Genomic DNA, 26,719 nt, shown 5'->3' on the forward strand with positions numbered 1-26,719 from the left:
AAGTATTGTAACGTGCATGGATAATAAGACACGCTGGCCGCTGGCTCGCAGGCCTGACCCTTTAATCGAGCGGTTAGCGATGCCTCCTGCGGTGCGGGCGACGCGGGTTCGCGTCCCGGCCGCGGCAGTTCCTGCGGTTGCGTTTTCCCCCGAATTCGCTACAGTATTCCCCCAGTTTGTCGAGTACCGCTCCGGCGTCTTTCTGCTCTTCCGCTGCGAGTCCCAGGTTGTGCACGTAAACATGGAGGCTTCCTTCTCCATTAGCCTCCGGAGCGTCGCTGCCTGCACCGGCTTCTCTGCCTTGTCGACCCCGGTCGCAAGCAAATAATCCTCAGACTCTGATCGAAAGCTAGCCCCGTTGCTGTGAAGATCCCCAGTCATCTTCATGGGCTCCGGCGGCGGAATATTGGAAGCCATCGTCTTGGCTCGATGCTAATGCTAGCGGCTAGCTAAAACTTCTAGCTACGCTTAGTAAAACAGATAGACGCACGCTGTTCAAGCAACAGGCAACGTGAGACTCACGTTGGGTTCCAGTACAGCTTCTGACACCATGTTGCAGGTGCAGGTGCATATAAACAACAGACAGAGTCGGGCTGTGTCGCTTAGTGACGTGTATTCACCGGCTGTGCCCATAACGCAACTGAGGCACGTTACACAGGGCAAGTATACATCAATCAGTGCCCCCAGGGGGCGCTGTTGGCTACATAACATTACCCTACAACAGAGGGCGCTGTTTGAAGTGACGTGCCACATGGACAATGTCTCCCACCCGCTCCACGACGTGCTGGTCGGGTACAGGAGGACTTTTAGTGACGGACTCATTCTGCCGAAAAGCGCCGCAGAGCGCCACAGGTGGTCATTCCTGCCTGTGGCCATCAGACTTTACACCTCCTCCCTCAGACTCGGACTGTCAGACACTCCGAGTTAATGGCTCATTGGACTGGCCCTGTCGGGGTGTGTTGGGGCTGCTTGTGTGCTGCGGTAGTGCAGTATAGACAGGGGCGTTATGTGCTCCATGCTTGTTGATATTGTAGCGAATTCGGGGGACGACGCAACCACAGGAACTGCCGCGACCGGGAGGCGAACCCGTGTCGCCCGCACCGCAGGAGGCATCGCTAACCGCTAGACTAAAGAGTCAGATTCGCCAGCCGGCGGCCAGCGTGTCTTCTTATCCATGCACGTTACAATATATTTTGTTCTTATTTCATCTTTTATTTTTATTTGTTTCTGTTTTTCTTGTTTCTATTTGTTTCTATTCTCTTATCTTGTATCTTGTTCGTGTTTAGTTATTTCCCCTCGGGATGATTAAAGTGTTCTGATCCTGATCCTGATGAACGGAAGCTGATGCAATTGTGTTTGGGCTGTAAAAACCTCTATTCCACCAAGACCAGGATTAGCTGGCTTTTGGTAAACCTGAACATCATGCTTTGAGTTCAGCAGGTCACCGTTACCTTTCCTACCACAGATCCATATGCAATATCTGCCAAACATACCAACATTTGTGACCAATAAGCAATACGACAAATATTGATGACAAATAAGCAAAGTATGAGAAATAATATGATATATGTAATCGCGAGAGTACGTTTCCAGACAAAACAAAACCCCAGATGTGTAATATACTGGATAAACAACAGAGGTGTACTTTCACAGACATACATAGTCATCCAATTACATGATTGTTGTGTGTAATATGTTTCTGTCATTGTGTAACTGTATTGTCTGTGATAATATGTGGAGTTTCTGCAGTTGCACGTGGATGTATTGTGCTGCAGAGTTTAATGTGTACTGAAAACAAATTTCACCGGCCTTGGTCATGAAGAAAATGGCTAATAAAACAATCTAATCTAACCTAATCTAATCTAATTTTACTAAATCTAATCTAATTTTATCTAATCTAATTTTATTTAATCTAATTTTATCTAATCTACTCTGATCTAATCTAATCTTATAGCATCTTGTTATTACATTATATAGAGCATATAGTCTTTCATTATAAAGTAATTGTGGTTGAAGCTCACAGAGCTCATTTTTTGTGCGTTCAGACTGCGACCAATCAAATCGTTGCGTTCTCGCCCATTTAAACTAGCTGATTTCTGACTATTGCATCAGTGTAAAATTGAAAAATAACAGTTTCTGTTTGTGTTTTCCCTAAAAAATAATCCTTCAAATCATGACATTTCATTCTGGTGCTTCAGATAAAACGCTGGATCCACTCAGGTTTGTTGCTATATGGAAATATGAAGACACACCATAGCTTTCTGTGTGTCTGGTAGGCCCACAGGTACACACAGACCAACACCTTTCATGTATAATGTCAGCAGGCGAGTTTATGGCTGGGTGATAGATGCTCCTTGTATTCATTAGATTTGATGGACCTTTGATTGATACTCCGAGTGATGAGCAACCTGTCAGGGGGCAGATTATTTTTCTCAGACAGCCAGTAGCGGCTGGCCAGTAGAGGGCGCCGGGGCGCCGCCCCCTTCAAACATCAAGAGATGAAAATCTACTTAAACATGTTCAACATAATGTAGTAGTATAATGCAAATAATGAGTCTGTGAGCACCTGTCAGCAGCCATTAAATATTGGTTCCAATGGTGTTTGGTTGGTTCCTGTCTGAATACATACACTTCCTGGGTGAGGGGCGCCGGCCGAACCATCCCTTAAAATCTATAGGCCACATTGTCCTTCTTAATAACTCGGTGACTGTGTGGACATTAAAGCAGCTGTCAGGTGAGCTGCACCAAGGTAAATTGCGCCCCCCCCCAAAAAAAATCTTTAGCACCAGCTGCCATAGGCTGAGCTGCATTGACGAGATTCAGGCAGTCAGTGAATACCTCTTTCTTTGGGCGAGAACATTTTTTTTCATTTTACATCATGTCAAACTTCACATTATGCCTGAAACTCCGCAGTGCGTTTCCCGGGCATACGTTACAGGGCGTCAGCGGCTCCTTGCATTGGTTTTGCTCGAAGTTCCCTCCAACAGGTCGGGTGGGTTTGAACCAAGCAGCAACCATTGGGGCAAGAAGTTGAAACCAACTGGATAGTGTAGCGGTCCATTCCGTGGCCAGCCAACATGGGGATCGCTGGTTCGAATCCCCGTGTTACCTCCGGCTTGGTCGGGCGTTCCTACAGACAGACACAATTGGCCATGTCTGCGGGTGGGAAGCCGGATGTGGGTATGTGTCCTGGTTGCTGCACTACTGCCCAAATTTGGATTTCCTGGCTCCAACAACTGACAAGATGGTGCCAAGCATAAAGCCAAATTTCCGGCTTTAAAATGCCACTCCAGAAACCGATGAGTGATGTCACAGGTGCTACGTCCATCTCTTAGACAGTCTGTGGTCTGAAGTCACGGCGTGGTAGTTATGGGAAGGTGGAAAAGACGTCTCAGCTGCGAGAATTGGCGGAAGAGGAACAGATCTCTGAGTTGATCCTCTGTAGGACTTCATACAACCTCCCCAGAAACACCTTCACCTCTTCTTCAGCATGGGCCTCGCATTGCTCACACCGCCCTCTGTCTGTCTGAAGGAAAGAAAGGAAAGAGAGAGAGAGAGAGAGAGAGAGAGAGAGAGAGAGAGAGAGAGAGAGAGAGAGAGAGAGAGAGAGAGAGAGAGAGAGACGAGTCGGAGGGACATAGAGAAAAGGAAAGATGACAAGATGGAAAGAAGAAAAGATGAAGAGGAAAGCAAGGAGGGAGAGAGAGGGATGGGTCGAAAGAAAAGCTGTTTTAAATCAAACTTTCCAGGGGTACAGAATACAGACCTACAGGAAGCCAGTCATACACTCATTTACCCATCGTATTTCTCGGTTGTGATTGACTCACAATATCTCTTCCGTGAGGGAGTCATGATCGAGATAACGTCAAAACCATAACTCAGGAGCCCACTCACCCCCTTAACCCATTCTTCACCAGCTTCTGTCTGGTCTCAGGTTCAGGTCCATTACCTGGAGACGGGCCACTCTTTTATTTGGTTCCTTCTGCCGTTAAAGTTCTAAACTCACGGAACATCTAAACCCTTGTGTTAATGCACTGTTGTCTCCCTGTCCTCTATGTATTTCCTGTGGTATGCATAGTATTTTACATCTGCCTAGCTAGCTAGCTATCAAAAAAAAAATCTCATGCCAGTATTTGCATGTGGACACAGACAACAGACACACAATCACTGCAGGCAAAATAAATAGACGAGTCGAGTCAAATTTATCTGTATAGCCCAAATTCCCAAAGTAGTCCTGAATGGTTTTACAATAACAGTATATGACATACAACAGGCAAGTAAAATGAGAGAATTATGACCATGAAATCTTTGAGATGGTATGATGAACTCTGGAGTAAATAAAACAACAACAGGTCTGTTTGGTGATTTTAAAAGTGAGACGCAGGCACTCTCCATTCAGCTGATTTTCCGCAGCTCATTGCACAAAACAATGCAGTCTTTTACTGAGCTACATAGCTATATTCTAAAGTGTCCATGTGACGGATCCAAGGGGAAAAGTGCTAGAGACTGTAGATAAAATACTGGGGATATAAGAAGGGAAGACTCCTGAGGAAAACTGATTAAATATGAACATTTCTTTCTCTGGAATCAGAAAGCCCAGTCCAGAGAGCTCATCCCCCCGATCTCGGTGTGTTTCCTGGAGAATTTCCAGACATCTTATGATTACTGTGGTGATTCTACTTAAGCTGTATAATAAATGGTGTCAGAAGCAGCTAGTGGATCAATGCTCCAACGTCAATAGAAGGCAGCTACTGTCACAACTTGAGATGGGGAGGCTCCAACAGGATGACTATACAATTCAGCCCCCAGTAGACAGGAGATACAAGAGGACACACTCCAACCAGCTGAAACAATCCTACCAGCCATGACAGCTGAAGCTACTGAGGTTCAAATGAGAGTCATGGCCAGACTAAAGACAGTCAACCCCCAAGCTCCACTTCCACAACTCGGTGACAAAGTACCATCACAAAGCCTGCTTGTGGCTATGAACACAGCCTTACGCAATATCATGATTGCCACTATAAAAGAGACCAACGAACTTGTATAATGCCACTGAAACCATAATCCTGGAGATGCTTGGGTACAGGAATAAGAACACAGGTCACCCTCCATGAAAGAGAAGGCTGGAAGCCAAGGTCAAAGAGCAGGAGAGCTGCAGAAAAGTGTGATGAAAGACGGACCCTGGTTGAAGAAGTACAGTAAGATGCCCATAAGTGAGGCCCTGGAAACTGCCAAACCAAGGCTCACAGCCCTGGCCCCCAGGCTGAAGAGATACACTAGAGAAGAAGCCAAAAGAGTAAACGGCCCGTTCCTCAGAGAAACATGCAAAGTGGACTCCCAGCTGCAGAGTAACATGAGAACAACATCACACCTGAAAAGCTATTTCAGCTTATCTTTAAATAATAATAAAAAAATAATAATTTCTTAACCAATTATTGCCTACTGAAAACAACTACTGACCAGTTACCACGTGGACTGGATTAAACGTTGTCAGTCAAAAGGAGGATGAACATCAAGTCTTCAGACCAGTGAATGAAAAACATCACAAATGTAAAGCCCATGCCGACTAAACTCCCACTAGACTCTGGAACCGCCTTCAAGGGGAACCATTAAGATCTCTGATGTCATCTGATATCACTCCCCAGGGCCAGTTCTGCGGGGGTAGCAACGGGAGCAACCGCACCGGGCCCAGGTCTGGAGGGGGGCCCAGAAACAAAAAAACCTTTCTGCGCTGATTGTGCTGTAAGTGCAGGGATTGTTAATTGTGGGCCTCAGCAGTGCCAAGAGGCCTTATATGCTGCTCCTCCTGGCAGTTTCCCTATTGGCTGATAACGATTTGTTTTCAAAAATGTATCAAAACTTGTGTCGTCATCCCCCTCCCCCATGAGTTAGTATATAGCCTATGGTGAAGACGTGACATTCGGTTCTACTAACCAAAGAAATGTCTGGAAACAAATCTGGTTGTAAGAAACGTAAGGTAGAAAATACAAAAACAGAGGCAGAAAAGGCAAAGAAGGTATACGGTGCTTGGCTTCACGTTCGGGCAGCAGAACACTTGGAGGATACTGTGGATAGCAATGAAGTAGCACAGCCACCACATGTGCTAGCTCAGCAGCAGAGGATACCGGAGCGGACAGCGAGCGCGGCGCTCGTGCTAGCACCTCCACCGCCATCGAGAATGCAAACGACCACCGAGAATCTGTCGAGGAAGAGGGAAGTCACGGAAGTGATGGGGAGCGTGAGTTGGACTTATGTGATCCTGCACAGTGGCCAGACAGTATGCAGGATGATGACGTCAGAACGGACATAGTCAGAAATAAACCACTGCAGGTGACCGGTTTTGATTTCCCCAAAACGGATGGCCGTCGTTTCACACCAGCTAATTACACCAGGACAGTCGGTGCCCTAAAAGCACCTCGGCCATGGTTAGTCTACTCAAAGTCTGCCAATGCCGTCTTCTGTTTCTGTTGTAAGTTGTTTGGAACTGACAAAGGGATCTTCACTACTGGTTTTTCAAACTGGGTCAAGTTGTCAACGAGACTGACTGTACACGAGAATTATCATTCACATCTTGAGAACTTTTCAAAGTGGTAAACTCTGGAATTCGCTCTGGCTACTGGTACAACGATGGACAGCCACCAGCAAGCAGAGCTTCTCAGTGAGAGACAACAGTGGCATGAAGTGCTTAGCAGAATGTTGGATTGCTTCATGTTTCTTGCATTACAAAACCTTGCATTTAGAGGAAGTGTCGATCGCCTTTACCAAGAAAACAACGGCAATTTTCTCAAGCTTGTGGAATTTCTGGCCAAATATGATGCGCCATTAGCACAACATCTCAATCATTGCAAGACTACCCACTACCTCAGCAAAAACATTCAAAATGAGTTCATTGGACTCCTGGCTGAGGCAGTCTTGGAAAGAATCGTGCAGAAGGTCAAAACAGCTGGATGGACTGCACACCAGATGTGTCGCACAAAGAACAGCTCTCTCTCGTTTTGCGATATGTTACAACAGACCAGAAGGTAGAGGTGCATGAGAGCTTTTTTGAATTCATTGCTGTGAAAAGCACAACGGGCGAGGCACTTGCAGACACACTGCTGGGAAGGCTGGCTAAATATGGCATTAACATTGATGATTGCAGGGGACAATGTTTCGATAACGGGGCCAACATGAGGGGTGTGCACAGGGGAGTACAAGCAAGGGTGAAGCGGGTTAACAAGCGGGCCTTCTTTGTGCCCTGTTGCCCTCACAACTTGAATCTGGCCTCGAACATGCAGCCGAGTCCTCGAACGAGGCCAAGAATTTTTTTGGAGTGCTAAATCGGCTATACAAATTATTCGGAAAATCAACGAAACGTTGGGGGATTCTTGAAAAACCTGCACGCATCACACTGAAACCTCTCTCAGAGACCAGATGGAGCGCTCGCGCTGATTGACGCTAATTGAGAAGCAACCCCAGGTCATAGATGCTCTCATAGCCGTCAGTGAAGATAGCACCTGTGGTTCCGAGACCACCTCTAAGGTCACAAGTCTTGTACAGGCAATTGAAACATTTGACTTTTTGGTCAGCTTAGTTGTTTGGCACAAAGTGCTGAATACAGCCAATCAGGCCAGTGTCGTCCTGCAGCCACGACATCTGAGCATCGGCGATGCAGTAAGAGTTGTCACAGCTGTAGAAGAAGAGATGGATCAATGTCGACTGAACGGTTTCCAAGATGCTGCTGAAAAAGCAAAAGAACTTGCAGAGAACATTGACGTTCCACCGGCTTTCCCTGAACATCGTACGCGACGCCGAACACGACTTCCCGGTGAGAGGTCAGTCGAGGGGGCTTTGACAGGGGAGGACAAGTTTAGAGTGAGCTTTTTCACCCGCTTGACCGACGCAGTGACGACGGAGACAGAAGAGCGGTTTTCATATTTTGAGTCAGTGCAATCGTCTTTTCCACGTTTTGGAGGACATTAAAAATGTTAACCTGACTGAGGCCTGCGAAGAGCTCGCGGAGTTTGTGGGGGGGGGGGGACTGATGGTGGAGAACTGGACAGCGAATTTGGATTTTTGTCACGTCTGCTCCCAGCTGATGTAAAGAAAACAACCTCTGAAGAGCTGGATGTTTTAGTTTGAGAGAGACGTGAAAACGGCATTTCCGAACACTACTGCCGCTTGCCAGGTGTTTCTTACAATTCCTGTTATGCTCACGCACCAGAACCCCACCCGTGTGGTGAAACCCAAGGCAGACAGACACAGGATGACAGTTCAAAATCCTAAAGGCGGTTTTATTGGGGGAGGGAATAGCCAGGAAGGGAGATAACAAATACTGCCATTAAATAATAAATGGAATAGAGTGAGGGGAATGTACGGTGCAGAAACGTCCTGTTAGTGGGATGTGTGAATAAACTGTGTGTGGTGTCCGGTGGTTTGCGTGTATAACTACTATGTGTGAGTGTTCTTAGCCCATGTGTGGTGCGGTATGTAAATGACAAGGAGGTGTCGAATAATGTGCCTGCACCTGGCGAGCAAGTCCAGTCCGTGCTCCAAAAGGGGTTGTGCGAGGAAGTCCGGGTCCGAGATCCAGGAAGTCAAGTCCGAAAGGAGGGGTCCAGGTAGAGAGACACGGGGGGAGATCGCTGGAGAGGGCCGGGGAAAAAACGTGAAGGTCGCTGGGGACGAGGGAGACGCGGGAAGTCGCGGAGGGAGAGTCGCAGGGTTCAGTACGTCGAAGCCCGGAGTGGTGTTCTGGGAGGCTTCCGAGCGCTCGGATGTTTCCGGCACGTCCGAGCTGGGGGAGTGGCTCGAACGTGCCGGGGAGGCAGCTCGGGGCGGTGTAACCACAACAGCTCCATTCCCAGTCGCAAGTGCAGAGCGCTCGTTCGGCAAACTGAAACGGATCAAGACATGTTTGAGATCAGCGATGTCCCAAGAAAGACCGTCTGCGTTGGCTGTGTTGTCCATCGAGAAGCGTGTGGCAAGACAGGTGGATTACAATGACACAACTGCAACATTTGCAGCGGTCAAGACATGACGCGTCAAATTGGAGGTAAGATAATGAGGAGGACTTTACAATAGCCCGCTGTGGCATGGTGGCTTCTAATTGTGCCCTGTGGTTGATGTTATGTTGAATTGGTTGTTTCTTCTGGTAGCCTGTGCTGCTCACCCCACACACAGCTGTGTGCTGTATGCGTACGTGCGTAGGCCTGGGCTTTATGGGTGTTGGTGGTTGTCACGGTCGTGCATGTCTGTGTTTTTTATGGGGGGGGGGGGGGCGGTGAGCGATGGTTGCTCCCCGGCCCAGAATAGCATAGGACCGGCCCTGTCACTCCTACTGGACTCTGGAACCACCCTCAAGAGGACCCATTAAGATCTCTGATATCACTCACTGGCAATACAACAGATAAGAGACAGAAGTTTGGTTCTACACTACTTTCATTCTCCACTAATGTAGTTGTAAAGGCTGGATCAGCATAAATGCAGGACCAACACATGAAACAGGACTTCTGCACTGATGGCCGCGGTATCAGCTATGGATACAGCATACTACATGTTTACCACTACAGAAGGGGATGAATAGATAGATGTGGTTGACTTGTGCAGCGTTTACCACTGCCATCATGGCAGCCAGGACGGTGGTCTCTTACAGACTCGGCCTTTAACACTAGAACGACGGGGATTTCACTCCTAGGCGCCTCCCTGTGGCTGCAAGCCGTCAAACGTATTGATGAGAACTGGTCTGAGGACCCGATCCAGATGCTGGCGTGTGCAGCGGCCATGTTCTCTCAGGTAAGTTATCGATCTACTCTGTGGTCTCACCGGCATGCCTGGTTCAGATGGAGACTAATATCTCCAGTAACCGATAAGCAGCGTTAGAGCTGGTATTATCTGGCTAATGTGGTGTGTCTGGCTAGTTACAGGTGAGGCGTCACTGGACTCACAGAATCCTGATCTTGGGCCCTCTGTACACAAAACAAAGTCAGAACCTCGAGGCAAAGGTGGAAAGGTCAGAATAATTAGGCCTAACACTTCCTAATGGTTTTAGAATGACTTTTCTCCCTCTTTCATGTCATGCTATTCAGTGCACTTTGCAGCTTGCAGCTGCTGACTTTCAGAAAATGAGGCTGTATTACAAATATTGACCGTCTTAAGGTTAAAGTGAAGATAGGGATGTCTAACATAGGGTTTTTCTCCAGTTGGTGTTAAGCAAATCATAACCTAATATCTAATCGTAACCAAACAGTTAAGATAGGATCTGCAGGTTAGGAATGTCCTGTAATATGGTCTCTGATCAGTATTTCTGTTCATTAATTTAGCTGTTTTATGTTAAGGTACCATAGGAAAAGGAGACGAGATGAAAGGGTTTACACTCCACCCAATCAGCCTGCTGCTCCTTCTGAAACTCCAGGACAAGTCAGCAGCATGGATCACTGTCCTGGTAAGGAGATATTGTTGTTGTGAGCTTGTGCCGGCATATCCTAACTGTTGGCTTTTCTGTTAAAGCTTGAGAGGACATCCCAGTCCCAAGGACAGAATATGATGATCTGAACCTGAGGTACAATCAGCTTCAGAAGGACTATGTCAACCTGCAGCAGGAGTGTGAAAAACTACAGGATGAAAATGAGAAGCTTAAAGAGGAGCTGCAAAACTCTACGTTTTCCTATGCCACTATTAAGTTCAACATGGGACAACTGATTTTTTTCCACAGGACTTACCTCCATTATCTTTGACTGGCTGTGTGCAAAAATAACAGACAGTGTAGAAAGAATTAGCCAAAACCTCTCTCTACAGGATCATCTGTTGGTTGTGCTAATGAAATTAAGGCTGGGCCTAACTAATGCTGATTTAGCCTATAGGTTTAAGGTATCAAAAACCACCTTATCAAATATTTGCTGTGGCCATAGTCCTCAAGCCACCCATGAAATGGCCAAGTAAGGGAGCTACACTACAGAACATGCCTAAAATCTTCAAGCAAAACCTTAACAGATGTCGGTGCAGAATAGACTGCACAGAGGTTTCCATTGCCTGACCCAGTAATCCGACCGATTACTGGGTCTAGCCATGAAAATGATGACGGGGCAAGAAGAAGACAATTATTACGCTGAATAATATTTTTTTTCAAGATTTTATGAATCTCGACTGAGTTTTTACTAGAGTCATGAAGCAGAGCATTAAAACAGAAACAGTACACGATAGAAACCAGACAATCTGATTTCCAGAATAAATAATCTGAAGGTAAAGTGCCAACAAATACACTGACATGACTCAGTGTCTATACGTCTTTATGATTTTCCTCTCTGTGTTATAAAAAAGCTCGGTTTTCAGGGTAGTTTATGGTGTTACAAGATGTAAGAGAACTTTTGAAAATGAGTGAAATGCACAATGACAAAAGGAAACTTCTCTAGCCTCTGTCAACTATCACATGCCTCCTGGTTTGACTCTGTTCCTCCTAGAAGTTTTGGGAGCTGCTGGGAGCTGCCTGCCTAGCCTCTTGGGTTTATGGAGGCTGATTCCCCCCCAAGTGGAGCTGGCTGGACATCTTTCCTGCTTAGGTCTTTCCACACACTACATGCTTCAGCTGTAACTGCTGCTTTCTCTGTCCTCCCCGTCCTAACACACAGCTCCACTTTAAATAACATTTATGACCCAAGTCTGAAACGTGAAAAAGACAGAATAAAACACATCGACTTATCCAATATGTGTTTGAATTTGATGAAACACTTAATCTCAGTCAAAATTAGGCTGTGGCTGAGAAGACTGTAAATTCTACTCTATAACGTCGCATGTTTCCACTGCAGATGAATAACATCCACAGCTGGAACTCTGAACCAACAAGACACTGTGTGTAGTTCACGATAATGTGGATTTCATGCCCCCTTTATCAGGACTGAGTTAGAGGGAAAGGCACATTTTGATGTGATGAGGGGAGAACATGACGGTAAAACAGAAGCAGATTTAGTGTTTGCACAACAACTAGGCCGACATCATGAACCCTGAGCCAACTAGAAAAGCAGCAGGACAACAAATACTTACCCTGCCATGCAGCTACACCTGGCTGTGAGGACGTAGTTCTCGGGTTTGTTTATGATGACCCATGCCTCGTACATAGCCGTCTTATGTCCTTGTCTTTGACTTGGCAAGACTTGGGATTTCAGGACACAAAATTCAGAGTCTATGTCGTGGTTAGTAGAACAAGGAGGGATAGGAAGTGCTGCATGGGTCCAGCGGCTTAATGGTGACAGGTGCTCTTCAGTATGGTGGGTAGAGAAATATGGAAAAATGACTGAAAACTGAGGCACTCCGTAAACCAAAAGAAATGAAATTTATTCACCCAAGGGCAAGGCAACAAGACTGACGCGTTTCGACTTTCGTCGTAATCCAAGTCATTCTCTGTCTGACCTGCAGGGTCACTCCGTCTGACCTGCAGGGTCACTCCGTCTGACCTGCAGGGTCACTCTGTCTGACCCGCAGAGTTACTCCGTCTGACCTGCAGAGTTACTCCGTCTGACCTGCAGGGTTACTCCGTCTGACCTGCAGGGTTACTCCGTCTGACCTGCAGGGTTACTCCGTCTGACCCGCAGAGTTACTCCGTCTGACCCGCAGAGCTACTCCATCTGACCCGCAGAGTTACTCTGTCTGACCTGCAGAGTTACTCCGTCTGACCTGCAGAGTTACTCTGTCTGACCTGCAGAGTTACTCTGTCTGACCTGCAGGGTTACTCCGTCTGACCTGCAGAGTTACTCCGTCTGACCTGCAGAGTTACTCTGTCTGACCTGCAGGGCTACTCCGTCTGACCTGCAGAGCTACTCCGTCTGACCTGCAGAGTTACTCTGTCTGACCTGCAGAGTTACTCTGTCTGACCTGCAGGGTCACTCTGTCTGATCTGCAGGGTCACTCTGTCTGACCTGCAGGGCTACTCCGTCTGACCTGCAGAGTTACTCTGTCTGACCTGCAGGGTTACTCCGTCTGACCTGCAGAGTTACTCCGTCTGACCTGCAGAGTTACTCTGTCTGACCTGCAGGGCTACTCCGTCTGACCTGCAGAGCTACTCCGTCTGACCTGCAGAGTTACTCTGTCTGACCTGCAGAGTTACTCTGTCTGACCTGCAGGGTCACTCTGTCTGATCTGCAGGTCACTCTGTCTGACCTGCAGAGCTACTCTGTCTGACCTGCAGGGTTACTCCGTCTGACCTGCAGAGCTACTCCGTCTGACCTGCAGGGTTACTCTGTCTGACCCGCAGGGTCAATCCGTCTGACCCGCAGGGTTACTCCGTCTGACCCGCAGAGTTACTCCGTCTGACCTGCAGAGCTACTCCGTCTGACCTGCAGGGTTACTCCGTCTGACCCGCAGGGTCAATCCGTCTGACCCGCAGGGTTACTCCGTCTGACCCGCAGAGTTACTCCGTCTGACCTGCAGAGCTACTCCGTCTGACCTGCAGAGCTACTCCGTCTGACCTGCAGAGTTACTCCGTCTGACCTGCAGGTCACTCTGTCTGACCTGCAGAGCTACTCTGTCTGACCTGTAGGGTTACTCCGTCTGACCTGCAGAGTTACTCCGTCTGACCTGCAGGGTTACTCCGTCTGACCTGCAGGTCACTCTGTCTGACCTGCAGAGCTACTCTGTCTGACCTGTAGGGTTACTCCGTCTGACCTGCAGAGCTACTCTGTCTGACCTGCAGGGTTACTCTGTCTGACCTGCAGGGTTACTCTGTCTGACCTGCAGGGTCACTCTGTCTGACCTGCAGGGTCACTCTGTCTGACCTGCAGAGTTACTCTGTCTGACCTGCAGGGTCACTCTGTCTGACCTGCAGGTCACTCTGTCTGACCTGCAGAGTTACTCTGTCTGACCTGCAGGGTCACTCTGTCTGACCTGCAGGGTCACTCTGTCTGACCTGCAGAGTTACTCTGTCTGACCTGCAGGGTCACTCTGTCTGACCTGCAGAGTTAGTAGAACAAAGAGGGATAGGAAGCGCCGCATGGGTCCAGTGGCTTAATGGTGACAGGTGCTCTTCAGCATGGTGGGTAGAGAAATATGGAAAAATGACTTGGATTAAGACGAAAGTCGAGACGCGTCAGTCTTGTTGCCTTGCCCTTGGGTGAATAAATTTCATTTCTTTTGGTTTACGGAGCGCCTCAGTTTTCAGTCATTTTTCTCTACGTCATGGTATTTTACCTTTTTGTACGTGACCACAGACAACATAGTTGTAAGCATCCAGTGACTTGTATGCCCGCAGCTTCTCTCTTGTGTATACGCTCGGTTTCTCCACCAAATATGTGTATATATATATATATATATATATATATATATATATATATATATATATATATATACACTACCGTTCAAAAGTTTGGGATCACCCAAACAATTTTGTGTTTTCCATGAAAAGTCACACTTATTCACCACCATATGTTGTGAAATGAATAGAAAATAGAGTCAAGACATTGACAAGGTTAGAAATAATGATTTGTATTTGAAATAAGATTTTTTTTACATCAAACTTTGCTTTCGTCAAAGAATCCTCCATTTGCAGCAATTACAGCATTGCAGACCTTTGGCATTCTAGCTGTTAATTTGTTGAGGTAATCTGGAGAAATTGCACCCCACGCTTCCAGAAGCAGCTCCCACAAGTTGGATTGGTTGGATGGGCACTTCTTTGAGCAGATTGAGTTTCTGGAGCATCACATTTGTGGGGTCAATTAAACGCTCAAAATGGCCAGAAAAAGAGAACTTTCATCTGAAACTCGACAGTCTATTCTTGTTCTTAGAAATGAAGGCTATTCCATGCGAGAAATTGCTAAGAAATTGAAGATTTCCTACACCGGTGTGTACTACTCCCTTCAGAGGACAGCACAAACAGGCTCTAACCAGAGTAGAAAAAGAAGTGGGAGGCCGCGTTGCACAACTGAGCAAGAAGATAAGTACATTAGAGTCTCTAGTTTGAGAAACAGACGCCTCACAGGTCCCCAACTGGCATCTTCATTAAATAGTACCTGTTAGAGCCTGTTTGTGCTGTCATCGCGGTTTAGAAACTGTAAAAGGGTCTGTAGATTCAGGCTAAATAACAGACCGACCATGGCCTTCCAGGGCCTGAGTCCATCTCACAGTTCAGTTTTATGCCTGAAAGAGATGATGGGATTTGAGGAGTTCTGATAAAAAGTCCAGTCTCGTGGATAAACCAATGGGATTTGGCAAACCTGACTGGGCAAACGTTTTTAAAAACCCATCTCTGTAAAATCTCTCTCCGTGTTCTTGGGTCTCTCAGCCTTCCTTCACAAAACCTCCTCACACAAACCTCTGGTCACTTATTTACCTTCCTCCCTTTCTCTTTAGTGGTCTGTGTTTGCTTATCACGTGGCTGTTACAACGAGTGGTTTACTTACGGAGGGGCAAAGCTTGGAAAACTGTGTGAATGCAGGTTTAATTCGTGGCACATCATCAGAGAATCAGACCCAGAGAGCAAAGAATCTTTGGCCCAAATATGGCCCACGTCTGCAGTTATCTTATGGCCCACGTTTGGCCTTGAATGACGGTGCTGACACAGGGTGAGTGTGGCTGCCTCAACTCAGCAACACTTGGGCCACATTTGGCCCACGTCTGGCCCACATAGTACGTGCTGTAACCCAAGTCAAGCCCGGTTCAGTACATTTGGGCCACGTCTGACCCACACAACGGTTGCCAGTGCCGTAACTGAGCCGTAAGTACCAAAAGTGCCCCAGATTAGTCCAAATGTGTCCGCTGTCTGGGGCTGATCATAGATAAACTGGCACCGACGCCCTGGAGCACAGCGACAGGTCTGACATGGTCGGCTGGTTCTCCTGGCGAGAGAACATCCCAGTAACACCGGTGGTGTCAACACATCTGCAGTTCACGTCAGGTCTCTTCCTCAGAAACACAAAGAGCGCCTCATTTCTGGAAGCAGACGCGTTCGGCGGCACGTTTAAACAGACAAATGACCAATTCACTTCCAAGAGTCGGTGTCAATATCCTGTGCGGGTGCAGCTGGTGGCATCACGTTTCAGCGGAACCGTGGGTCGTTCAGTCTCTTCAAAGCTTTGAGGTTTATTAGGCAATGTCAGGAATCCACCAGACGATGACTCGTTCTGAGGATGGCGGAGCGTCTGCGCCGGTCTGTTTGAAATAGTTCAGCGCACCTACTCAGTCGGTTCACATTATGTTATTGTTTTTGGTGGTTCAAGATTTAAATAGTTTACCTCCTGATCAACAACAATAAAAATCATGTTACTGGGATATGGACGAGTCAGCACACGTTGGGAAGTGCCAGAGGCGGCGGCGGCGGCTTGTCTGGGATATACTGAACGTATGACTAAATGACAGACATGTGGGCCAAGCTCAGAGCGTGTAATCTCAAGGAGCATGTAACAACCCCACCACGTCCGGGGTCATGCATCAAACAAATTGCCCATAGCATCGATCTCACTAGAACCTGTAACAGTGGCTGGCCAGTACAGGGCGCTGCAGTGCCGCCCCCTTCAAGTATCAAGAGATGAAAATCTACTTAAACATGTTAAATATTAGTTATTTGTGCAATGCAAATAATGATGAACTCAAAGGGTTTTCAGTCTGTGAGTGCCTGTCAGCAGGATTAAATACTGGTTCCAAATGGGGCGCCGGCCAAACCGCACCTTATGTAAGCCCTCAGACTTGTGGCGAGCAGGTGACCTGAGGCGGCTGTCTGATTGGTTTCTTCAGATTTTCCAGGGGCCGCAGTTCTGTGCTGCCCCAGACACTCCCACTTTTATTGGCAGTGAATTGGTACCGTTTTACTCTTTTTTGATATAAAGTGATTCTCGTGGCTGTCAATCATGTTCACACCCACCACCACGCCTCGTCTCGACTGTCAATCATCCACCGTCTACGAACCCTGATGACATCTGTAGGCTACATGGTCCTTCTTAATAACTCTGACTGTTTACACAGCTGTCAGGTGTGCTGCGCCAAGGTAAACTGTGCGCCCCCACCCCCCGGAATTCTTCAGCACCAGCCGCCACTGGAAGTGTGTCTGTCTCTATAACTGCAGTCATAACTAGTTTATTTACGACTGTAATTCCTTAAAGTCAGCCGTTACATGCGGGATGTTGAGTCTGCCATGCTTCACATGCACATTTCCACACCTTGTACTTCATTCCGCATGGTCTCAGCAATACTTCTAGTGTTCCTGGCTCAAACTGAATGTCATTGGCCTCCTTGTGGTTAAAGGTGGTAATACTGGTTGTAGGTTTGGGGTTCGACGGCATCTCATCGAATCTCAAATACAGTATCAAATCTACTAATCGAATCCAAATCCATTCACATCCCCTATCCAACCTTTCTGGTAAATTATCAAAAAAGCAACTTATTGTTTTTGATTCACAGATATGTCGGCCTGTTTTTGCCGCTCAACCATGACGTCAGAAGTAAATAAAGTGAAACGTGCTTCCTGTGTGGGAGTAGACGGACCTGCGCGACATCATCAGCTCTTGAACTGTTGCTTCCCCCAATTGTACTTGACCAATTACCCCACTCTTCCGAGCCGTCCCGGTCTCTGCTCCACCCCCTCTGCTGATCCGGGGAGGGCTGCAGACTACCACATGCCTCCTCCCATACATGTGGAGTCACCAGCCGCTACTTTTCACCTGACGGTGAGGAGTTTCACCAGGGGGACGTAGCGTGTGGGAGGCTCATGCTATTCCTCCCAGTCCCCCCTACCCCCCCTGAACAGGGGCCCTGACCGACCAGAGGAGGCGCTACTGCAGCAACCAGGACACAGATCCACAGCCGGCTTCCCACCCGCAGACACGGCCAATTTTGTCTGTAGGGACGCCCAACCAAGCCGAAGATAACACGGGGATTCGAACTGCCGATCCCTGTGTTGGTATGCAATGGAACAGACCGCTTCGCCACCCGGACGAATGACCTTTTTACTATAAAGCTGTATGTGGTTTTATTGTGGCCACAGCAACCAATGGATGCCGTAGAACAAAGCTCTGGTTTTTGAGGGGGAACGTTTCAGTAAGAGATTCGCTTAAGTTGGAGCTTGTTGAGTCCGGATATTTCATCAACTCAGAACCGCTTCCAAAACAGAACCGGCTATCGAACCCCAACCCTAACTGGCTGTCACACTGACACGCCAACCACAAAGCACTGGCTGTGGTATAACGGTACTGTGACGAAAAAGTCCATACAGTGGACGGTGACATCACATCCTGCGCCCTACAAATTCTCATCCCGTCTCTATCCATCATGCTGCTCCTCTGCTCACCTGTTGCAGCTGCTGTCCCAGGCCTCCTAGCCTCCTGGCCAGGCTCGCTCCTTGGTCTGGAGCTCGCAGTCCGTGAGCCGCTGTCCTACCGGCTACTCTGCGTGGCGTAGTCCTGTTGGCTGGTTGGAGTAAGGGAGCGTTGGTGGGCCACTCCAAGTTGAGAACGTAGGCTTCTTTAGCGAAACAGGAGAGGGTGGACCTGGGACAATTCTGCTGGAGAGACAGAGATGACACAATTTTGGAAAACTTCAATAAGATGGCAAAAACAAAAAAACAAAACAAAACAACAATGATAACAATGCAAAAACACACAAGAACAACACCCAAAACAACAAAAGGCAACAAAAAACAAAACTTAACTACAAAAACAACACAGTGTCGAAGATCAAGCGACAATAATAAGAATAAAAACGGCAACACAACAACAACGGCAGTGAGCAGCAACAGGGACTCCAAGTTTTGCCAAAGTTGGATGACGAATGAAACAAACCAGGGAGTTCCCCCCCCCCCCCAGTTTTGAAGAAACCTATCGGCCTTCTGATGGGTGGGGCTTCCAGGGGCTGTGGGCCTTCAACATATATTAACGACCACGGATAACTACGGGTCGGACCCTTTAGTCGGCTGGTTAACGTAGTCGCCCGTGGTGTGGGAGACCCGGTTTTGCGTCCCAGCTGGCCCCCGAATTCACTACAATATCAGAGACTCGAAAACTCATTATGTTGAACTCACGAGTGACACGCTGGTGATTTGGGGGGAGTGGACAACTGAGAAGTCTCCCTACAAAACTCCCTGACAAAATTCACAACGTTTGCCGACTTTGTGGTTTGAATTATGAGGACAAGAGGCACCGTCTATTCAGCGGCATCTTAAGGCAGCAACACGCTGTGGATTTAGAAGAGCTGGCCACGGCATGCGGTAGCTGCTAATGCTAACTCCCCGCAAATGAGGGGCTATAAACCAGGGGCACGCTCAGTCTGGAGATGGGGTGCAGCTTGGCTAGAGCTCCCGGGCTGAACCACATGCTTCCTCGAAACGGTGTGCAACGGTGTGCAACGGGCTCTGAGGTAGCGTCCTCTCGTCTGGTGGGTGTGCCGGGTGCGTTGTCCAATCAGCAGCGACATGTCTATAAACCCCGCCTTATTGAGAGGGCAGTGCGCACTATGGCCCTAACCGAGGTCCTTTACAAATGCGTTGGCTGCAGCTTGGTGTATGCAGCAACTGAAGACTTGAGAAGACATATTTGTATCTTTTGCTATTGTATGTACCGTTGTGGAGTGACACTTTCATAATCTTCTACTCCACCCTACTCCTCCAAACAATGGTAAATATTTCAATATCCAAAGGAGTTGAATCGAGTGCAAATGGACTTGGTATGTATCCGTGAAGACGTTTCGCCTCTCATCCAAGAGGCTTCCTCAGTTGGTGCCTTTCTGACTAGACCAAGCTAGTCTGACTGGCTGCTGATGAGACTCAGATATTTATCCTCTTTGGAGTCGTTGTCAGAGCTATTGATGTCCATGGCTCTTTGTTAACCTCCTCCCATACATGTGGAGTCGCCAGCCGCTTCTTTTCACCTGACAGTGAGGAGTTTCACCAGGGGGACGTAGCGCGTGGAAAGATCACGCTATTCCCCCCAGTCCCGAACAGGTGCCCCGACCAGCCAGAGGAGGCGCTAGTGCAGCGACCAGGACTCATACCCGCATCCGGCTTCCCACCCGCAGACACAGCCAATTGTGTCTGTAGGGACGCCCGACCAAGCCGGAGGCAACACGGGGATTTGATCCGCCGATCCCTGTGTTGGTAGGCAACGGAACAGACCGCTACGCCACCCGGACGCCCAAAGGCCTTTTTCCTGATGGAAGATTCTTGTTTTTAGTCTGACAGTAGTTTTGGATTTCATCTTTCATTTACGGGCTGCTGTTATTGCTGCGTTTACACTGCTGGCTTTGATTTACTGCTTTTATAGTAGCACACAAAGTTCTGTGTGTGTATGTGTGTGTGTGTGGGTGGGGGGGGGGCAGGATCTACCAGTCTGTGGATTGTGTTTTTTGATTCTTCGATATGAGAAATTTATTTTGACGTGTTTCACTGCTTTTTGAGATTTGGCCCGAACAGAGGTGAGTTGCACACAAGAGGTGTTACAGTTCTACATGTTGTGTTGCTGTAGAGCCCCTTGAGGCAAATTTGTGACATCGGGCTACACAATTCAAACTGACTTGACTTGAAATTCCAATTCATTCTTATCTTATCAGTGGATGGGGATATCCGGAGGGATGTGGGTTGTCGGGTAAACTTGTGACCTCTGATGACTAGCAGTTCTCCTGATTTCCTACGTTAAATGCACTTATTGTAGGTCGCTTTGGATAAACGCGTCGGCTAAATGACTGTAATGTAATTTAAACTTGCACGTACCTCATAGTCGTCCAGCGTGGGGGTGTACAGTCTGCTGTCAAACGCCTCCTGACGGATAAAGTAGAACAGCAGCATGTAGACAGGCCGCACACAGTTTTGCCGTTTGGATTCTTTGCAAAACCAATTAATGACCTGCCATTTCAAATGAAAGCACAACACGACTGACCGTCCATAGCCCACTTAAACACGGCGTGGAAACACGTGGAGACAAAGTCGGTCTCTCAAGCTTCACATTCAGCAGACTGGGTTTCCTCAGTTTACTTCGATAAAACCAACCAAACAAAACCGCACCCAGACGATTAATGTGCTCTGCTTGTGATCATGTAAGCTTAATGACAAACCCCAGGTTAGCAAGGAGCTCGGGTCTGTGGCTGGTGAAATTAGAAATACTTTTACAGACTTAATTCAGAAATGGTGAACGATGAACAGGTAAGCACAAAAGGAAAGTTCCCCAAAATTGGGATATTTGTTCTGAACTACATTTCAGCAAATATCACAATCTGACGTTTAACGATCAATATTCAAAATAGTTTTTTGACAGAAAGTATTTTAGACCAACAATATTTCAATTTATGTCTCAGATTAACTTCGCAACACGAACATCTGGAAAATGAATCACAGCTGTCAGTTTGTGTGCTTGGAGCACATCCCCATAGAAACACGGATGGGTCTTTTGGGCTGCCTTGCCATTCACCATGTGCTTACAACATGTCGGATAAATAGTAAACAAGGCTATAACACATTATCCGTTTAAATAATTGAAGAGTCTTAACACTTCACGTCTTCACAGACAGATGGGATTACACATCATGGATAGTGACTAGGGGTGGGACGATTCACAAATCTCACGGTTTGATACGCCTCACGATTCAGGGCTCATGATTTGGATTCCGCATGATACAGTGGACGCCTTGGTAAGCAAGAGACAAAATACCTTTGCAGTTCTCCGTTTTTCCTTTATTTTAAGAATTAGACCCAACATGTTGGCATTATCAAGGCACGTATTCAAGCATAATGCAGGTAAAAAAGTTCTTATAAAGTTTTGAGCCATCTTTTCTTGTTATGTAACACAATTGCTTTACTTTAACGCTTTAAACTTTAAAAACAACTGGAACGATCAAGACGGTCATTTTGACCGTTTTTGATTTTCAAAGTTTAATAACTTTGTGGAAAAAAAAGATGCAGACCTGCCGCTCCCGGAATGCTCCTAAAATTGCATATATTTGCATTAAAATTATATTTAGATCAACTGCACAAAAACAGTTATGATAAGACGTACCTAAAACAGTGGTGCAGAATGCTGCTCCCGGAGAGCTACCATCCTGCCAGTTTTCACTCCAGCTTTACTAATTACCTACTGACCAAGACCTTGATTAATTGAATCAGGTGTGTTAAATCAGGGTTGGAGTGAAAACCGGCAGGAGGGTAGCTCTCCAGGAGCAGGGTCGAGCACCACTGACCTAAAACGACCATGAGCGGTCAAAATGACGGCGCGTCATTTGAGATCAACTTTTCCGGAAGCTATGCTCCCTCAAGGCAGTGGCGTTGAGGGAGCATAGCTTCTGCCCCCTCAACGCTAACTATTGCTGAACCACAGGCCCTCAGCGTTAACCACTGCGCCACCGTGCCGCCCGTGGTGCAGTGGTTAGCGCTGTCGCATCACAGCAAGAAGGTCCTAGGTTCGAACCCCGGGGTTGTCCAACCTTGGGGGGTCATCCCAGGTCCTTTCTGTGTGGAGTTTGCATGTTCTCCCCGTGTCTGTGGCGGGTTTTCCAAGGATGCTCCGGTTTCCCCCACCATCAAAAATACATGCATGTTCGGGTTAATACTCCTGTCTGTTAATTTTGGTGTCCGTCGTTTCATAACAGACATACTAACATATATAATGCATTCATATCTCAACTGGGTATTTATCTCGACAGAATATAGAGTTTAAAAACCGGCCGTCATTTTGACCGCCCATGGTCATTTTAGGTAGGAGTGAAATCCCGGTCGTTCTAGTGTTACTAACACACGATCTGGCGAAACGGGGAGCGTCTCGAACCGTGAAGACCATATCGAACAACTCGGAATTCGATCCAATACCCTCCCACCCCTTCTAGTGACACTGGGCTCTGAACCACAGGAGTCGTCTTCAGGGTATCCATCCACCCAGGATTAACGCTGCTCGTCAGTCCTTCCTCTGCCAGGATGGACTAACACTTCTCCTCCCGGTCTTTAAAACCACAACATTGTGTAGCCGTCTGCCTTTTCTACAGTTGTTTCATTTGGAAACAAACCCCTCATATGTTGAATTAACACCTAGTTTTCCCTCTGAGAAAGATTTTGACGTTACCGGCCCACATCATCTTCCATCAGCACTGTATCAGGTTTTAAGACTCACAACGCTTATTTCATGTTAGATTTGTGCTTGATTCATAATGCACTTCTTTCATGGTTGTTTCAAGACATTTTTTACCAAAGCAGATATTATGGCAAATCAAGTTTCTTCTTCTAACATTTATTTTCCTGTTTAGTGACAATTCCCGATCTCAAGTCTTCTTCGGATAAGCATTATGAGACTCACAGCAAGATAAAATACCTAGATAGAATTTTTTTACAATGTAATGACAGATAAAAGGATAACACTATAATAACTACACAAATGAAGCATTAGTTAAGCATTAGTAACCACTGAATTCATCATTTGTAAAGTGTAACACACTTAAAAAGTATGTAGTTACTAAGGGGTTAATAGATAGTCACACTGTTGGGTGCAGTCTAATTCATCACCAGTAGAGTGCGCCCTTCACGCTACTTGTGTCACTCGCTCACCCACACCAGGTGATGCCCTGCAAGGGCAGCGATTGGCTCCCATCTCAGACCTTCCCAGAGGTGATTGGTTGAGGACACTGCGTGTGACCTCTACACACTTCTTGTGTCACTCCAGAAATCTCTTTGATGTAAACCGGTTAAACTGAGTAGCGGTGAGAAATCTGCCCTAAAAGCAAGTTAAAACCGCCAAATACATTGTAGTCCTATTACAATCCTTCAACAAATATTGTCTTTTGTTAGAGATCCTGTAAAATCCATCGAGGGAGCCCAGGTTTATCTTTTTTTGTTGTTGTAACTTTTCTACCGAGAGCTCCGGTGAGTCTCGTTAGGTTCATTTACCTAGCTTAGCATCTTGCTAGCTAGACTATATGGTTCATTAGCCTAGCGTCTTGCTAGCTAGGCTATAAGATTCATTAGCCTAGCGTCTTGCTAGCTAGACTATAAGGTTCATTAGCCTAGCATCTTGCTAGCTAGACTATATGGTTCATTAGCCTAGCGTCTTGCTAGCTAGACTATAAGGTTCATTAGCCTAGCATCTTGCTAGCTAGACTATATGGTTCATTAGCCTAGCGTCTTGCTCGCACAGTACAGTACAAGAATAAAAAATAAGAGTAAAAGAAATAAAATGGAACGAATTAAAAGCAAGAGCATAAAAATGGGTCTCGAGCTGATTCTTAAAACCATCTGTGGACGTTGCTTCTCTTATGTGTTAGGGGAGTCTATTCCAAGTGTCTCCCTTAATACTATATGGTTCTTTAGCCGAGCATCTTGATAGCTATACTATATAATTCATTAGCCTAGCATCTTGCTAGCTATGGATAAATAACCCTAGAATGCTAAATTGAGTCCAAATACCGTTACTTAAACCTACTACTACTACTATTACTACTACTACTATTTTCGGCTGCTCCCGTTAGGGGGCGCCACAGCGGATCATCCGTTTCCATTTCTTCCTGTCTTCTGCGTCTTCCTCTGTCACACCAGCCACCTGCATGTCCTCCCTCATCACATCCATAAACCTCCTCTTTGGCCTTCCTCTTCTCCTCTTCCCTGGCAGCTCCATATTCAGCCTCCTTCTCCCAGTATACCCAGCATCTCTCCTCCACACATGTCCAAACCATCTCCATCTTGCCTCTCTTGCTTTGTCTCCAAACCGTCCACCCTGAGCTGTCCCTCTAATATACTCGTTCCTAATCCTGTCCTTCTTCATCACTCCCAATGAAAATCTTATCATCTTCATCTCTGCCACCTCCAGCTCCACCTCCTGTCTTTTCATCAGTGCCACTGTCTCCAAACCATACAACATAGCTGGTCTCACAACCATCCTGTAAACCTTCCCTTTAACTCTTGCTGGTACCCTTCTGTCACACATCACTCCTGATACTCTTCTCCACCCACTCCACCCTGCCTGCACTCTCTTCTTCACCTCTCTTTTTCACCTCTCTTCTGCACTCCCTGTTACTTTGGACAGTTGACCCCAAGTATTTAAACTCATCCGCCTTCGTCACCTCCACTCCTTGCATCCTCACCATTCCGCCGTCCTCCCTCTCATTCATGCATAGGTATTCCGTCTTGCTCCTCCTGACTTTCAATCATCTTCTCTCCAGTGCATACCTCCACCTCTCCAGGCTCTCCTCCACCTGCACCCTACTCTCGCTACAGATCACAATGTCATCCATGAACATCATAGTCCATGGAGACTCCTGTCTGATCTCGTCCGTCAACCTGTCCATCACCATTGCAAACAAGAAAGGGCTCAGAGCCCATCCTTGATGTAATCCCACCCCCACCTTGAACCCATCTGTCATTCCAACCACACACCTCACCTGTCACACCGCCCTCATACATATCCTGCACCACTCCTACATACCTCTCTGCCACTCCCGACTTCCTCATACAATAGCACACCTCCTCTCTCGGCACCCTGTCGTATGCTTTCTCTAAATCTGCAAGGACACAATGCAACTCCTTCTGGCCTCCTCTATACTGCTCCATCGAAGTGAGGACTATCTATGTCTTACAAAGCATTTACACATGAGACCGAAAGGCCAGCAGCACCTTGAGACTCCCAACAGTCTAAAGGATCACAAGATCCTGTAAAAAGTGTAAGTGCATGATGAACACACTATTTACACGTACATTTGCACATGAATTAATCATGAACGGCAGTATTAATAAGTATTTATAAAACGTCTATTAACACACTCACTAAGCATTGGCGCATGTCTTGCTATACAAATACTTTACAAATACTTTATCAATGCTTTACAAATGCTTTACAAATGATGAATTCAGTAATTACTAACACTTAACTAATGCTTCATTTGTGTAGCTAGTGTTACCGATAAAAGAATTGAAACCAAAAGCCAGAAATAAACCTTTTCCTCCATATTTCTGACCCCCCCCCTCCACACACACACACACACACACACACACCATCAGTCACATTATCAACAGCAGCAGTTTTACCACCACCGCCTTTTGAAACACATCAATGCATCAAGACAGTGAGAAGCCAAATGGTTATGACCTTTGACCCAAATAAGATTAATGAACAAACCCCAGAGGAGGGCAGTAATTAATGAGCTGAATGCTATCTACACCTGCTCATTTGTCACCGGGGTGATGGATGGCCTTTGGACAGTACCATCAGTAAATTCCAACATTTGGTACTTACCCAAGCAGTAGGCTCAATACACAGAGCCTCCCTACTGCACTATCTACACTGACACACACTCATCTGTCTACACACACACACACACACACACACACCCACACACACACCCACAAAGCCAGAGCTTCACTCTTATTAGCTGATCAATAACAGAAACAAGAGATTGAGGGCATACCATTTCCTGCACTCGCTGTATCAGCTCTCCCACCAGTTGGGTGGTCTCGAACCCGCAGCCCGGTCGTCCGTGAGTCCGCATGGCGGCAAAGATATCCAGACAGATGAGGCACAGAAATCCTCTCAGAGTGCTTCCTGTCGGCCGGCCCCTCGGCATGGAGGAGCTGTCTGCCAGGTGTCCGCGGCCTCAGACTACGGCAGCATCCACACCCACGCCTGCCCGGCCATCAGCAGGCCGCTTGCTGGGAGTTTGAATCTCGAGGTCCTGAATACTGCACAGTTCCGTCAAGGCGAGGAGATAGAAGGACACTTCGTGAAGGTCGAGTACGATTCAGGAGGCCAGCTGGCGAGACGAACAAATCCCTACCCTGTAAGAAACACTGCCAACATCCCCTTCAGCA

General features: G+C 47.1%; 1 protein-coding gene across 3 annotated transcripts; it reads right to left on the minus strand.

Annotated features, from left to right (window-relative positions):
• Positions 1 to 1,218: 1,218 nt before the first annotated feature.
• il15l (interleukin 15, like) lies at positions 1,219 to 26,597 on the minus strand. Of its 3 annotated transcripts, XM_056283846.1 has the most exons (4): positions 26,320 to 26,597; positions 20,657 to 20,704; positions 18,245 to 18,454; positions 1,219 to 3,526 (listed from the first exon to the last, which is right to left on the minus strand). In XM_056283846.1, exons 1-4 carry the CDS (start codon positions 26,473 to 26,475, stop codon positions 3,392 to 3,394), a joined length of 549 nt encoding a protein of 182 aa, XP_056139821.1. In that variant the 5' UTR covers positions 26,476 to 26,597; the 3' UTR covers positions 1,219 to 3,391. The 3 variants fall into 3 exon arrangements, with proteins under 3 accessions (XP_056139821.1, XP_056139823.1, XP_056139822.1); XM_056283848.1 differs by lacking the exon at positions 20,657 to 20,704; XM_056283847.1 differs by lacking the exon at positions 20,657 to 20,704 and having other exon boundaries at positions 18,245 to 18,457.
• Positions 26,598 to 26,719: the final 122 nt, after the last annotated feature.

This window comes from Lampris incognitus, chromosome 7 (genome assembly GCF_029633865.1).
Source record: "Lampris incognitus isolate fLamInc1 chromosome 7, fLamInc1.hap2, whole genome shotgun sequence".
Lineage (NCBI taxonomy): Eukaryota > Metazoa > Chordata > Actinopteri > Lampriformes > Lampridae > Lampris > Lampris incognitus.

Excerpts from the sequence above, each read along its gene's own strand:
- il15l (XM_056283846.1), bottom strand. The coding sequence starts at position 26,475 with ATGCCGAGGGGCCGGCCGACAGGAAGCACTCTGAGAGGATTTCTGTGC. Across the intron at positions 20,705-26,319 it reads TACAGCGAGTGCAGGAAATG|GAGGCGTTTGACAGCAGACT; the intron begins GTATGCCCTCAA and ends TTTATCCGTCAG. Across the intron at positions 18,455-20,656 it reads CCACGCTGGACGACTATGAG|AATTGTCCCAGGTCCACCCT; the intron begins GTACGTGCAAGT and ends TCTCTCCAGCAG.